This window comes from Lobosporangium transversale (assembly GCF_002105155.1).
Source record: "Lobosporangium transversale strain NRRL 3116 chromosome Unknown BCR41scaffold_13, whole genome shotgun sequence".
Lineage (NCBI taxonomy): Eukaryota > Fungi > Mortierellomycota > Mortierellomycetes > Mortierellales > Mortierellaceae > Lobosporangium > Lobosporangium transversale.
Window position 1 is genome coordinate 56,343 of NW_019028991.1, and position 14,511 is coordinate 70,853.

The following is a 14,511-nucleotide window of genomic DNA, read 5'->3' on the forward strand; positions in this document are numbered from 1 at the left end:
GATTGGCTATGGATCAGCTAATTCTGATATTTGTAATTTCAATTGATTTTTAAACAGAGATCTGTGCTGTTCACTCTGTTTGGTTAGTCCTTTTCCTAAGATATTTGTAAAAATCTAACCAAAAAGAGCGAACAGCACAGATCTCTGTTTAAAATAAATGCTACAAAATGTCGTCAGTGCACTTCTTTGTTCTTTGGCATGCATTTTATTATACTGAGAATGAAATTTTTTTATTCCTCCATATCGGGCTCTGGAGAATCACGATCGAGCGGAAGCCGATGTATCGATTGGTATGGTCGACTCATAACAGGTGCTCCCGGGGGGGTTCTAGATGACGGACTAACAGGACTCGTCATCCTAGGTGGAGTATGTGGAGAATCAACCCTAAACCCAAATGTTGAAGATGAGGAAGCATGTTGTTGCTGCTGCTGCTGATGCTGTGATGCATGTTGCGTAAATTGTTGAAGTTGTTGCTGACGTGGCCGTCGAATAAGCGGCGGCGGTCCTGTATGTTCATATGAATTTTGTGCCAAAGGTCGTACTGGGGTTACGGCATTCGATTGTCGCTGCTGTTGCTGCTGCTGTAGTTGTCTGGTTCTAAAGCTTTCAGCCATCTGTAATAAGGAAGCATCAAGCTGTTGGGGTGCTGATGGCTGTTGCTGTTGTTCTTGTTGACGAAAGCTATAACCCTCCTCAAAGTCTTCTCCTTGATCCTCCTCTCCAGTCAGAACTTCGTCTTCATCCAGGTTGCCAGCCATGAGATCCTGGTCGTGATCGAGGTCTGTGTCTATACCATCTCCCTCAAGCTCGTCATTATTGTCCGACCCTTCCACACCATCATCATCTTCGTCATCGCCCCCTGTCAGAATCTTTTCTACACGCGCCATTCCCTCCTTCGCACGTACATTGTCAAAATTAGCGCTATATTCCCGAAAATAATAAATAGAAAAAAGAGTTAGATAGTCGATGAAAGGATATATCGTTTTGTTTAATATCAACTGCTATTACTTTTACCTGATCGCGCTCTGATAACTCAAGAATGCCTTCTCCCATTGTTCCATAGTGGTATAGATTTCGGCTTTCCGTACATGAATCGCATCTGGTGGCTGATAATCGATTTGTTGATCCAATCTAAGGAAGCCAAATCGCACAAAATCAACAATATCAGAAGAAATGAAGGCATAATAAGCTTTAGGTCGGATATAGGCCTAGTAATACTCACATCTGAATCGCCTCATCATAGCGCTCTAGTTTCTCATAGATCGTAACCAAACATAAAGCTGCTTGTATGCAGCCAGCGTCCATACTTATTGCCTTTTGAAGCACTTCTAGCGCCTCATCTACTCTTTCCTCACCAGAATGATATATTGCTATTCCATAAATTGCTAGTGCATGGGCACTATCCGACATCAATTCCATGACTTCCTTGGCAGTACCTACTGCTTCCAGTTGTCGCCCCAACAGTATATATGCGTTTACGAGCCCTAGCATAGAATGATCGTTAAGGAAAGTACTCATAAATATCCCATAAAACGAATCGAGATTTTCTTCTATAAGCAAAAAGCTACTGATATGCTACATGCAAATGTACTTTTTACCTTCATATGATATGATGTCCTTCTCTATCCTGTTGGCATCGCGGAATGACTTAAGTGATTCATTGGGTTTTGTTTCCATAAGAAGCTGACCACGAAGCTGAAGAGCTCCATAATGATCTGGCTGCAATTCTAGGGCCTAAAGTAGTTCTTGTCAAAACGTTTTGTCAATAGTACTAACCCCATTATTATGTCAACAGATGCTTGATTCAATAATATTAGTTGGATAAGAAATCCTCAGACTACCTTATGGACCATTTGCAAAGCTTTATCTTTCTCTTGTTCTACGTCCCACAATAAGGCCATGACACACCATGTATCTGGATGTTTATCATTACAATCCCGCAAGTCACGCGCCAATCTACGGAAGATAAAAAAAAAAAGACTGATTAGTGGATAGACAGATGTAAGTTATAAAGGTATATATACCATTAGACAATATTAACGTACTTATTCAAGTTTGCGATTTTGGAAAGTTGCTTCAAGCAAACACCATAATGATACATGTCTTTCACGAAACAACTATCCAGCATTCGAACCTAAAATTATTTTGAGGATAAATCTATTAAGCACGAGTTTGTTGGATCCAAATTTTCTAATGCATTTAAAAAATGCCTTTTTACCTGTCTGTATAAGAAAGCAGCTCTTATTGTCTTGCCCATTCGCTTATAGCAATGTGCCATCAGTAGCTTGATATCAATATTGTCTGGGTATCTTTCACTAAGGGTTGTGAAGTCTGACAATGCGGCTTTTCAGAAGGAAATATAAACAGCCATATGCTGTTATTAAATACTCTAGCAATTGTTAAAACAGAACAGTCGACAGCAACATTCGCTTTTTATTGTTACCTTGATATTTCATTCGGAAGAAATTATCTGTACCCTGAAGATAGAGCGCCATCCAACGTTTTTCTGGAGAGCCTGAAGGAATCATATTCAAAAGTGTTGGTAGATGCGATTGAAAACGTAGTAAATGGACATAGGCCTCTATTGCTAGTGGTTGCATTCTAACAGCGCCCCATGGCATAGACTGGTCAGCAATCAAAGGTGTTATTGATATTGAGGCTATAGCTTGAGCTTATAACTGTAAAAAAAAAAAAAAAAAAAAAATCCGGGAAAAATCGTCTTGTACATACTCTGCAATACACTCCCAATACGATTTCTCTCTATGTAAGTATACGTAAGGAAATGACAATGAGAACAATGGCTTCAAGGTATCAATATGTAAGAAGTATTCTCTAAAAGCCATAAACGTACGTGAGTATGTTATTGAGCTTGTGGCGGCTGAGTTTGGTAAGTAGGATATAAACATCGACCGTTCGTTTGTTTTCTGGGATCTTGTCAATCTGTTAGTGCGATCCAATATTAATAAAAAGCGCTTAAAAAAAAAAAAAGAAGAAATACGCTTCGTGTTCACAAAAATCTGCTGCAAAGCAGTTCAGTCTAATGAAATCAACCACTTACAATATCCTTTGCCTTGGTATACTCCTTGGCTTCAAAACAAGAACGCGCATGATCAATATCGAACTCAATGCTCCTACCCATTAAGTCCAGCTGGTAAAGTTGATTCATCTTTTGACTATTCTCCTTAGTTGTCTCAGATGGCGTTGATCCAGTCCTCAACATTTTTTCCTTATGCTCTTTCGACATATTTTCTGGACGTGTCAGGTCTCCATTAATGTTTTGTAGCTCAGCTGATGGCGACCCTGCTCGCGATTCCAGACGTCGCTTCATCGTTGTCGACTGAGGCACTACAGCCGGAATGGATGGTCGTGATTCAGTATCATTGGTCGCATTAGACCTTGATCGTACTTTTGACGATGTGCCCATAGTAGACTTTGGGGATAATCCCCATGTACTGGACACAAACTGTCTGAGCCTAGCTTTAGATTGCGCTCTTGCCAGCTCTTCTTCAGAGACAATGGTGGCATTTTCTAATTCACTTGTTTTCCCAACTACTCCTGATGCTTCCATAGTGCGGTGTGGCTGCGAGGTGGCCGAGGTCTGTGTGTCTGTTATCTTACTATTGACTGAGCCTACAGGCGTTGATCTGCCACTATCAGACATCGGATTTGGTCCTTGAAGAACTGTTGGGAGTAATGAGTCGTATAGATCCAAGGATTGTGAGTAGTATTCCTATGTAATTATTCCAACTATCCCTTGTAAGTTCCCGTATTTCCCTGACCTAAAGTTCCAAAACGAAGAGAAGAGATAACATCATAGCTTATTTTTCTTACAATAGATCGCTTATGCTCCTCAAGACGTGTCAGACAGCGTGCGTATCGCGCCAATGCTCTGGATAGAAACCACTTTTCATCTCTTCGAACCGTAGAGAGATGAATGCCCGTCTAGTATATAATAATATGTAAGAATTAATCCTGAATCATTAAAGCAAGTGACCCGCTCCTTGAACATCCTCACCGTTTTTTTTTTTTTTTGTTTGTTTGTTTGTTCAGTGAAGTGAAGTAATGCGTGCCTAATTCTCTTTTTATTACCATGAGCAATGCTGAAGTATAGAGCCCAGTATTGTAAAGAGCCTCAGTTGTTTTCAGTTGAGCCAGTCGTTCCTGTGGCGTGAAAGTCCGTGTTAATGCTGATTCCATGTGCATCTCCTCTGTCGGGCTGCAGAAATGAATGGACTTGTTTGGACTTGAACCCTCATTCCGCGTTACATGCCACCAAAAAAAGAGCTGTGACCATTTTCCAAATCAATTAGCAGTCCAGAAGCAACACTAAATGTTTTTTTTTTTTTTTTTTTTTTTCAATAATTTTTTCTCACAATAAAAGAACGACGTAAAGACATCATGACAGAGGTATCAACCGCAGCTGAAGCAGGAAGAGGAGGAATGATCCAGCAAGATACAAACAAGAAAAATAAGACAAAATTTGTGCGCAGAGTAGTGCCTTCAAAGGCGCCGCGTCGCCTATTGAGACGAAAGCTTCGTGATCTGGAGCGACTCATCAAGAATAAGAATAGAGATGCAGTCAAGGATCTGCCGCAAGAGGTCATTGAGGAAACAGAAAAAAAAATGGATGATATCAAGAAGCAACTCGAAGCCCTTGGACCCGAGGTCTCGGTGCCAACACAGGCACCAGCAAAGGCATCTAAAAAGCCAAAGAAAGTAAAAAAACCATCCTCTTCTAGTAAACCTAGTGGAATCAGAATAACAGGTATGTCCCACAAGCACCTTTCATTTCTCTCTCGTCTATTTTTTTTTTTCTCGTCCTTTAAATTAGGAATGAAGAAATAATAATGATCGTGACAATATCAACTTGTATTGCTGCATAGAAATGAGAAGAGCCAGACGAAAAATGATAGCCTTCATAAAACAACATCCCAACTATAAGGATTCTGAAGAGGAATCAAAAACGTTCGCAGAAATTCATCTCGATCTCATGTATACTAAGGTAACAACGACAGTAGCATAGCATCAAAGGAAAAGAATAAACAACATTGGTGATATTTATTTTTGTTCAATTGCTAATGTTTAACTTTTTATTCTATTTTTTTTAAAAAAAAAAAAATACCGGTACATCGAATGATTGTAGAATTTCCCCAGGAATGAAGAATACATTACCATTTATCCGGAATCACCTCTTACGGACGAGGGTTTACTCAAGAGACAAGCAGAGATCAGGGAAAGCATCAAGGTGGCACAGGCCACTGGTAAGATCAATCCGCTGAAAGCGAATAAAAGTAAGGCAGATAATGAGAATGCAACATCGAAAAGTGTGCTTGGAAAGCATCCTGCCAACAATTGGAGCGATGACAATGAAGATGACACACAGGATGACGAAGATAACGGGTATGATGAAGACGAAGATACCACCAGGAGCACAGCAGTCGATAGTAGTAATGATAATAATGAAGGCAATGATGATGAAGAGGATGATGATGATGAGGAAGAGGAGGAGGAAGAGGAGGAGGAAGAGGAGGACAAGCACAGGTCAAAGAAGCAAAGATCAAAATAAAGTGTATCCTAAAGTGTGAACATGAATGTGGTATTACTTACTGTTGGAGGTTTTCATTTTACAAAATGGATAATACTTTTTTTTTTTTTTTTTTTTTTTTTTTTACAAGTTGATGGACAACCTCTATATCGCTGGCGTCCTTTTTCACAGTATGCATTATGTGCAAAAAGGCTATGATACTAATGAAAAACAGCGTAGCCTGATCCATGAGCATTTCAAAAAATTTATTGAAAAAGGGTAATGAATTTAGAACAAAAGTAAGCGAAACATTAACTAGACACAACAGGGTCATTGATATGCTGTTTTGTCCAATGATAGTAATATAACAAGGCACAGGCAGGTTGACCTAGGATCGTGAAGGAAACCCAAAAGATCATGTTACCTAACCCCGTTCCTGTTCCACGCCACTTCTCCAATGGGTTGGTCAAGATGATCAGCGGTATCTGAAAGAACATGCCTGCAAAGGCATATCCATAGATCAAATGAGTAGGAAGACCGATCACAATTTCATGCATAAGGGCCGAAATCGTAAAGATGATCAAAGACGCTACCAAAGGAGAAGTGCCCGAGGTCACCAATGGCAAATACACATGACGCTTGAAAAACGTGTAGATGGGCTTGTTCCACAATCGCCAGTACGACGCTAGCGATCCTGCATTCCACCATGCCAGATAGAAGCATCGATCACCAAAATAGAGCATCTAATTAACAAGTATGTACAGCGAAATAGAGTTCAATAAATTCTTAGAGCAGATTCTCTTTGCAAGAAAAAGAAGTTTGCCTTGTAAACATGCCCCAGTGCTGCATTATCGCACCATCTCCGAACTTTTTTTTTTTTTTTTTTCCTTCATTCAAAGCATTTTTCTTTTTACTTACTTCTGCCAAGGCATTAAAAGTTGCATGGAAAAAAGTGTAGAACATGAGGAGCCAAATAAGCACACTGGTTGTGCTCAACTTCAAGATCCGCTCCAACATAGTCCCGAAAGCCAATTGATCCACTGCTCGGATAGAATTCTGAAGTGTTGGGGTTGCATATTGTTCAATTAAGAAGTACATCATGCCAAAGCAGGTAAATGTCTCAGCTACTCGTTTCAGGAAGAACGACTTGCGGAAGGTGGTTGTACGTGGATATGAGGGCTGATAACAAAGCGTGGGCGCCAACCAAAAGTAACCGACATTCAAAAACGTCACATTGTCAGGGTATTGAACATCATACTGATAGATCTTTCCTGGGGTCGCATCACTCTCCTTCCTTGCATCCTTTTTCTCTCTTCCTTTCTCCTTCTCTAAGGAACTGCTACTATCTGAGTACACTGCTGCTGTAGCCTCATGGACGTTGTTCAAGTGTTTGAACTTGTCAGTGGACTCGTCAAAAATGTACATTGCACGAAGGTCCTGATGGACAAGCGCATATGAGGTCATCTTGAAGGATTGAATAGTACCGTTGATTAAACAGGTCATGGACATGAATGGATGAAAGATCAGATAGTAGGACATATATGAAGGCCATAGCAGGATCAAGGCCACGTTGAAGACATGCAACCATCCTACTATTCTCTGAAATAACTTGGCTGCGGCCACGACGCGTTGATACTCCTTGAGGGCCTGTTTGGGGTCCTTGTGATCCCCGTCACCGTTAGTGTTTATGTCATTTGTAACAGCAGCCGTCGAGGAAGGAGAGGATACGGATAAGTCTACAAGGCGTTTACGATAGCCCAAAGCCCTTTTCTTGGCCCAATATTCCAATTGGAAAGCAGCAAAAACGTGTAAAGGCAGTAATAAATGAGAGATAGCGGTCAAGATCCAGTCTTCTTTGGATACCTTGGATCCTGGCAGAGAGATGAGAATGCCGTATTTTTGATAATTTTCGATAATCAGACGAACGTTGTTGCCAAACAGTAAAAGCACTACTCCCCAGGAAAAGAGAGGGAAAAAAAAAGAGCATGACATGAAAAAGTGTTTGGGATGAGTAAGGATTTATCAACATTAAAGTGTAATTGCATTTGTGTATAGTGCATGTGTGCCACAATCTTTAGGCGATGCTCGTAACGAAATTGTAACACCAACATCTTGCCTTTTTTTTTTTTTTTTTTTGAAAAATAATGAAGAACAAACGTACTTCCTAGGTTCACAAACCCACGATAGTTTTCAGGGGGTGCTTCTTTCGATAATGGACTTGGTGCACTTTCTGTATGAACTGCAAAAGTATGTCGATAGGAGCCTGAATGCATTCTATTTGCCTTTTTCATGTCTTTGAGAACGGGAGGAACCTCGGATAGGACAGCCTCTGCAACATTGCCTTGGTTCAGTGCCATCTTGGATTCCGCAGAACAAGTAGAGTTGAGAATTGAAAGGGATGTCTGAGGAGGAATGATGTTCGACGGACCTTTTTTTTATAATTTAGGCTTTCCTCTCTAGTCGTTCTTGGTCCTGTGAAATGCGAAAAAAAAAAAAAAAAAAAAAAAAAAAAAGTTGAATGAGTGAATGAGAAGAGAATTGAATGATGAGAACAAACATGAGCCTTTTTTTTCCAAGCGATACACTCGACAGAGACATGTCATGTATCATTCACACTCTGTGCTTCCTGCATTCACATTTGATTTTACCTTTATGTATCTCCAGGTTAGGCTCATTCCAAGAAGGAGTAGTGAACAAGAATGAAAGGAATACAGAAGAGAAAAGAGAAGAGAAATATAAATAAGCGGATATGAAAGCCCACAAAGGACATGATAAAGAAAGTGAATAGGAAAGGGGGTTGCCTCATGTGCAAGCTGAGTGATCATTTTTTCCTGCGCTTGGACCACAGCTATCGACCACAAAACATTTTGCGTTTCTTTCAATGGCCCAAACCTTACTTAGTCTTCGCCTCGCGGATATCATGTAATTCGAGCGTTGTCCCGAAACGATCCTCATTCTAGCAATAGTTAGACTCGGAAGTCCACCCGTTTCAACATGTGAATACCTGTCTAAATCATGCTAGCCAGTTTTTATTTTATTTTTCTACGCTCTAGGGAAAATAATCTTTGTATTACTCATCTTTAAATCTATGTGTTCAATTCTAATTCTCTTGTTGCATCGCGATCGGTGGTAACTGCTCAGGACTTTCCTCAGGTTGCTGCTCTAAAGAAGAGGGTGGTGGCGATGATGATGGTTGCTCCATATACTCTGTAATCGGTACCATATCAGGTGCAATTTCATCATCAACAGAAAGTAATACAGATTGTGACCAATCCTCGGTAGCTGGTGTCGGCGAAGGCTGGAATTGCTTTTCAAGTGTAAAGAGAGTCTCGAGCATTTCTTGCCTCTCTGCCTGCATAACAGGCGGTACTGGAACGACCTCCTTGAGGCTCTTGGATCGGACATAGTCGAAGATTAAAAAGTTGAATGCTCCCCCAGGAATAGCTCTGATTGCTCTGGCTCTTGTTCCTGAAAAAAATGCCATCAGCCCTTCTTTCTTCCAAATCTCTTTAAATACGTCCATCCAGTTTAAAGTCGGTAGTGGTAGCTTGATGCCTGAAGCATTCGTAGGCTGTAGCCGTTGTTCGGTTTGAATACGTGTCTTGATCATATCACAAGGCGAAGACACTACAACTCCTGCCACAGATGCGATACTCCCTGCCATGGACGAGATCAAAAACTGATGGGATTGCAATGGTGGAAATGGATTTGGGTTGGGCCTTCGGGCTGCTTGGATATCCCTGATATAATCAATACTGCCCTTGATCCAATACCGCGATATCTCATATGCTGGAAAATAAGCTGCAAAAAAGGGACCAGTTGAAAGCAGAGTTGCAAAGTAGCCTCTAAATAAGAATCGAGTGCCTTCTTGTCTATATTGTGCACGAAGTGATTCAGTAAGTGTCATGGGCTTCGGTTTTTCGAGCGGCTCTGAATACCCAGTAACATATAGCGGCATATTTGACGTATTAGGTAATGCCCCTGCCTTAGCAATCGTGATCTGTTGCGAGATCTATCATAGATAAAGCAAAAAAACGGTCTTTAACGTGTAATCACCATACTATCATTCCTGATGTCTTACATGGGCATGAAACCCCCCGTCCAATGACGACATAATGATAGAACAGGATCTACACTATATAGTTGTCAGATCCCAGTTGCCAGTAAAAAGAGAAAATCTAGTAAGACCTACAAATAACTTCTTGAGGAGCGTCCAAGCAACTCACCATGTCAAAAGGAACGATAAAGAACGTCGTAACAATGGCAGAGAACGTTCCCAGGACACCACTCAAGACTCTTGAGTCCTTTAGGATCGGATATCCAAAATATCTGTGTTGCTTGATGACCTGGGCTGCATAATCATAGGTAGCAAACTGTAGGATCTTTGTCGTTGTCACCCCTGTTGTGTAAATCGCCGAACCCGCAAACAAGGCCTGGACACCATTCTTTCTATACACATCTCGTATAACTTTAAAAATCGAATTGGGAACTGGGCTCGTGACCTTGCTCTGCTGTAGGAGGCGTACTGTTCTTAATGGGTACATGAATAGGATAGGTGGCACATTAAGAATGGTCGCCCAAAAGTAGTAGCGACGGAAGTCGATCTTTGAATGGTCGACGGATTCTGGTACAGGAGGCATTTATTTATTTTGAGTATCCGAGGTTTCGGTGCGCTTAGTCGAAAGACTGGTAACGAAATAAGCCCTATCCTGCCCTGCTAAAAAAGTGAATCTAATAGTGAAATGACAACGAAATGAAGGGAAACTGAAGTGGGAATGGAAACAAATGAGAAAGTGAATGTCGCGAACAGACCTCTAAATATTTAAATTAACAACTGTGATCTGCCTGGGTGCATTTATTCAAGGATTCAATTTTTAAGGGTTGGGCACATTGATTACAGGCTGCCGCACATGTCTTAAAATTTATCTTATCTAAACCATGACTCAATAAAATGTGGGCTATTACTTGGGAACCTTTCTAGCCTTTAGGTGACTCTTTCAAGACCTCGTGTTCTTTAGGCAAGAGTATCAACGTTGATTCTATTTTGCTTCTAGAAAAAAATTTATAAAGGAGGTATCGTATTTGTCAAGGAACAGATGTTTCTTGATATCACTACTTGATCACGTCATCGTCTTCGAACAAAGCATGTTGATGAAGAAAGTGCTGGAGCAGGATCAAGCCATGACTTCACATCTTCCTGTCTTGAATTGGAGTCCTCTGGAACGAAAGGTAGACGGATACCGATTAGAAGCCTTGACATTTCCAATGACTGCCTGTGAGTGAGCAAATGCCTTCGCCCAAATTCATAAGCGGAAACCCCAAGATTCTGTCTATTTTTTATACCAAGTCTGAATTCGAAATGTACACCATTAATATGACTAAGGACTGTTATGTCTCCGTAAAGTCATGCCCATGTAGGGAAAACTCAACAGCTGGTAACAATCAAAAGCGAGTCATTGGCTGTGTGCTCCTTTGGGTGGTCCGAGCGAATAGCACTTTTGTCCATTTGAGCCCTGATCCTCATTTCAAGCTCTCACAATTTTTCACAGGAAAAACCTCCTTGTATCCTTCACTCGAATGGTGGCGCGACTCACCCAGAGTTTTTTTTTCTTCTTTAAAAAATATTATTAATCATCTTTTTATTTAACTCCTATCGTTTTCTTCTTCTAATACCATTTCATCCAGTGATGCTTAAAGCATGCTGCTCATCAACGAGACAATGGAGCCAATGATGAGCATGGCACCAATAGAAGTAGCCGCCTTAGCCACAGCAGCCGATGTGCCACACTTGGAGGTATCGTACATGGCCAAGAGTTTGCCGGTCAAATCCTCGGTAACGATAGTGTATTTGGTGCTGTTGTTGCCGCCTGTAGGAGCGGGAGCGGGGACAGAAGCGGAAGTGGGGACAGAAGCGGAAGTGGGGGCAGAAGCGGGAGCAGACACAAGGAATGATGCTGTGCAAGTGACCTTCAGGTTGCAGAGAGGTTGAGCTGAGCAAGGGAATCATATAATAAAATAATGTCTTATGTCAATTCAACGTAATTCAGTTACTAATCTCATGTCATCTCTCCTTTAGTTGCCTTGTTTTCCAAGGCACCAGATTTGCGCCCTCGGCACCAGCTTAACATTTGTTCTCCCAGTCAATGTTTGCTCCACAAATTCTTTTTCACATGACAAATATTAATTCCTGCTTGGTCTAAAATTAATCGAGTCTTTTTGTAGCGTACAAGCATTGCCACTTTGTTTGTTCCTGAAAATAGAACGGGCCCCAGGAATGACAAGTTCATGTCATTCAGTAATTCCATCAATCTTTTTTTTTTTTTTTTTAACTTACCACCCGAGAGGTTGGTGACATTGCATCGAGGTGACATGCCTTGGTAGGAAGAACTGGACGAATACAAGAGTTGAAGGAAAATATTATTACTTCTCTAGATCTCACTTACATGAGTGTTCACCCTTCCAACAACAACAACAAAAAAAAAAAAGGTGCGTAATAGCTTACTTCTTTCCATTGCCAAACGTCTCTGCACCAAGAGCTTTGCAGTTGGCCTCCCAGGCTGTGCAGTTTAAGGGATTACCGGGGTTGAAGAGTTCAGCAGCAGTAACTGCCGAGGTCAAACAAAGGAAAAGGGCCAAAATGGCTATTACCATGGAAGATTTTGCGGCGTACATTTTATTTTCTTTTTGAATATGAATCTGGATATGCGTGATAAGGAAGTTCTGGTCTTGAATAAGATAGGATGGAGAATAGAAAGTATTGGCTTTATTGGCGTTCCTGGTTTTCGGATTGACTGAATTATGAGTGATGTGGAGGGGGAGCAAAAAACTACAGAAAAAGAAAAAGAAAGGAAAGAAAGAAAAGAAATAAAGGACGAAGAATAAATGGTATACATGTACCATGGAGTGGAGTGGGAGTGGAGCGTGCAATTGCTCACAAACGGAATGAGAGCAATTACTGCGACAACAGTGAAAGTTCGTCGACTGCTGTTTCTTTTCCCGTCTTCTTCGCAGCATACAACATGTACATTGAAACTCAACCGCTTTTTCTTTCTTTTATTTTTTTGTCATAAAAAATGCATGAAAGAGAGATAGAGTCCTCGCCAAAAAGTCATAAACTGGATATATTTTTCAGGCTTTTAAATTGAATAGAATACTTCCACTTTTAGACGCAGGAAAAATACGTACAAACTCAAAATTTTAATTTTTACGAGAGCGTTTTCGATTGATAAGAGGCTCGTCCTCAGACTCGCTATCCTCTATCACATTAAACATGCTTCCAGCATCTAGCGTAAGATCCACTATCTCAGGGCCTAGGGTAACAGCTTCAGCTCGCTCTTGATTTAGTACTCTAATGAGTTCTGCATCCCACTCACTATTGTCGACTTTGAAAGTGTCACTAAGGTCCACAATAGGCTCGTTTTCATCAAAAACCTCTTGATAAACCTCTTCGACTATTTCTTCCTGTGCATGACTCCTCTCGTTATAGTATCTCATGCCAATTTTCACAGACTTCTTCCATACAGAGTAAAAGACTTTACACGGAATCTGGGAAAACAAGCTTAGTAGCCTTTTTTTCAGCAAGATGGATGTCATTGTCACCATTGCTCTCGAGGCAATTATGTTTTTCACAACTGCCCAGATCTTCTCAATAGGTTGTAGCTCGCAATGGTAGGGTGGAGTCTTGAGGATTTCATGTCCACCATTCTCCTGGGCTATTTTACTGATAGAGAAATACGACTCATCAGGAAGAGCGTTAACCAATTCCATAAGCTCGTTTTTGTTCAGTGCTTTTCCATTTTCCCTTGTTGGAATAACAATCTCCTTGCCCGTGAGCCACTCTTTGATAGTTTTCACAGTGTCGCTCTTGGTTGGTTTCCTGTTTTTCTTGTGAAAGTGATATGAAGCGCCATCAAGATGGATTTTACAAGGGCCAAGTCCCATCTTATTGAGATTCTCACAAAGTCGCTTAAAGATACTATCGAACAAACTAGCGTTGAAGTTTCCATGATAATCGTGATCTGTTGCCACGACCCCTGCATTCCTGATCTCCTCAGGTACGTCATCCCACAGTTCAGCCTCCTGCTCTTGGCCTTTTTTTGATTGAGGCTTTGGTCCCTTTGATGGCCAAACATACACGCTATCATTAACGAATTTGCCTTCAACCTTTTTAGCAGCTTCATCATAATATACAATGAAGGCTGCAAATATAACCATGATTGGTTTCCTTCCTGCATCGTTAATGACACCACCGCCACTTTGCACCCAACGTCTTGCTGCAGCATGGTCAATGTGGCAGTAAGACTCGTCCAAGAAGACCTCTGGAGTCCTAGGCACCCAACTGCCGTCTACTAGTTTTAAATTCTTAAGACGGCGCTTCAGGTAAGTAGCTCGGAAGGCAATATTCTCCTTGGAGTCGTGCAAAAAGTTCTGTCGGATCCCTTTGCCCCAATACAGTCCCATTTTACGGAGGTCGCGAGTGATTGATCTTGCTGATCTGTCGATTTCAAAGTCTTCTTTCAGTTGGTTTGCAATTAAACCCGCAGAATTAGGAGTCCCGCTCTTGTTTGATTCAACTATGATATTCAGCACCTTCGAGTTTAAATCCTTGTCCGCTTCTTTTTTAGGGCGTCCAGTTCTTCCTCGCCCTGTCATTTCGACGATGCCTGTTTGTGCATATTTAATTGCTGCCACACAAGTGTTTCTCCCTACACCCATCAGAATCGAAAGGTCCATTGCTCTGTTGTCTGTCTTCTTAAACCAGTCTTGGACTGCTGGTGGCGCATTCATTATAGCATTATATGTATGAGCTATTATCGCGTATTCGTCTTTAGTAACGGACGCTTTACTGCGTGTAAATGCCTTTTTTCTCTCTCCAGTTTGTTTGTCTGACAAGAATGGATTTAAATCGAGGGTATTGGGACGCTCACCGAATTGCTCTAATGAGGTAGAACTCCTTGGCTCGTTTCTGGGAGGAGTAATCCATTGAT

General features: G+C 41.2%; 6 protein-coding genes across 6 annotated transcripts; 1 reads left to right on the forward strand and 5 right to left on the reverse strand.

The window, feature by feature from the left end:
- Window positions 1-197: 197 nt before the first annotated feature.
- On the reverse strand, window positions 198-2,426 carry BCR41DRAFT_32336 (hypothetical protein). The gene is made up of 7 exons (XM_022021513.1): window positions 2,219-2,426; window positions 2,046-2,134; window positions 1,842-1,956; window positions 1,599-1,734; window positions 1,223-1,484; window positions 1,015-1,131; window positions 198-921 (listed from the first exon to the last, which is right to left on the reverse strand). The coding sequence occupies exons 1-7, from the start codon at window positions 2,276-2,278 to the stop codon at window positions 231-233; spliced, it is 1,470 nt and encodes a 489-aa protein (XP_021882489.1). The 5' UTR covers window positions 2,279-2,426; the 3' UTR covers window positions 198-230.
- A 1-nt stretch (window position 2,427) lies between these two features.
- Window positions 2,428-4,273, reverse strand: BCR41DRAFT_32335 (hypothetical protein). Its single transcript, XM_022021512.1, has 6 exons — window positions 4,090-4,273; window positions 3,832-3,942; window positions 3,059-3,730; window positions 2,852-2,940; window positions 2,731-2,760; window positions 2,428-2,624 (listed from the first exon to the last, which is right to left on the reverse strand). Exons 1-6 carry the CDS (start codon window positions 4,201-4,203, stop codon window positions 2,588-2,590), a joined length of 1,053 nt encoding a protein of 350 aa, XP_021882490.1. The 5' UTR covers window positions 4,204-4,273; the 3' UTR covers window positions 2,428-2,587.
- Window positions 4,274-4,376: 103 nt separating this feature from the next.
- On the forward strand, window positions 4,377-5,566 carry BCR41DRAFT_385553 (hypothetical protein; the record flags this gene model as incomplete). Its single annotated transcript, XM_022027681.1, has 3 exons — window positions 4,377-4,765; window positions 4,884-5,002; window positions 5,144-5,566. Exons 1-3 carry the CDS (start codon window positions 4,399-4,401, stop codon window positions 5,564-5,566), a joined length of 909 nt encoding a protein of 302 aa, XP_021882491.1. The 5' UTR covers window positions 4,377-4,398.
- A 205-nt stretch (window positions 5,567-5,771) lies between these two features.
- BCR41DRAFT_321005 (MBOAT, membrane-bound O-acyltransferase family-domain-containing protein) lies at window positions 5,772-8,290 on the reverse strand. Its single transcript, XM_022021423.1, has 4 exons — window positions 8,173-8,290; window positions 7,686-7,996; window positions 6,443-7,473; window positions 5,772-6,267 (listed from the first exon to the last, which is right to left on the reverse strand). Exons 2-4 carry the CDS (start codon window positions 7,879-7,881, stop codon window positions 5,836-5,838), a joined length of 1,659 nt encoding a protein of 552 aa, XP_021882492.1. The 5' UTR covers window positions 7,882-7,996; window positions 8,173-8,290; the 3' UTR covers window positions 5,772-5,835.
- Window positions 8,291-8,546: 256 nt separating this feature from the next.
- BCR41DRAFT_351033 (mitochondrial carrier domain-containing protein) lies at window positions 8,547-10,320 on the reverse strand. The gene is made up of 2 exons (XM_022023723.1): window positions 9,751-10,320; window positions 8,547-9,536 (listed from the first exon to the last, which is right to left on the reverse strand). The coding sequence occupies exons 1-2, from the start codon at window positions 10,162-10,164 to the stop codon at window positions 8,625-8,627; spliced, it is 1,326 nt and encodes a 441-aa protein (XP_021882493.1). The 5' UTR covers window positions 10,165-10,320; the 3' UTR covers window positions 8,547-8,624.
- An 839-nt stretch (window positions 10,321-11,159) lies between these two features.
- Window positions 11,160-12,367, reverse strand: BCR41DRAFT_351035 (hypothetical protein). The gene is made up of 3 exons (XM_022023724.1): window positions 12,027-12,367; window positions 11,859-11,911; window positions 11,160-11,514 (listed from the first exon to the last, which is right to left on the reverse strand). Exons 1-3 carry the CDS (start codon window positions 12,194-12,196, stop codon window positions 11,216-11,218), a joined length of 522 nt encoding a protein of 173 aa, XP_021882494.1. The 5' UTR covers window positions 12,197-12,367; the 3' UTR covers window positions 11,160-11,215.
- Between the last annotated feature and the right edge of the window lie 2,144 nt (window positions 12,368-14,511).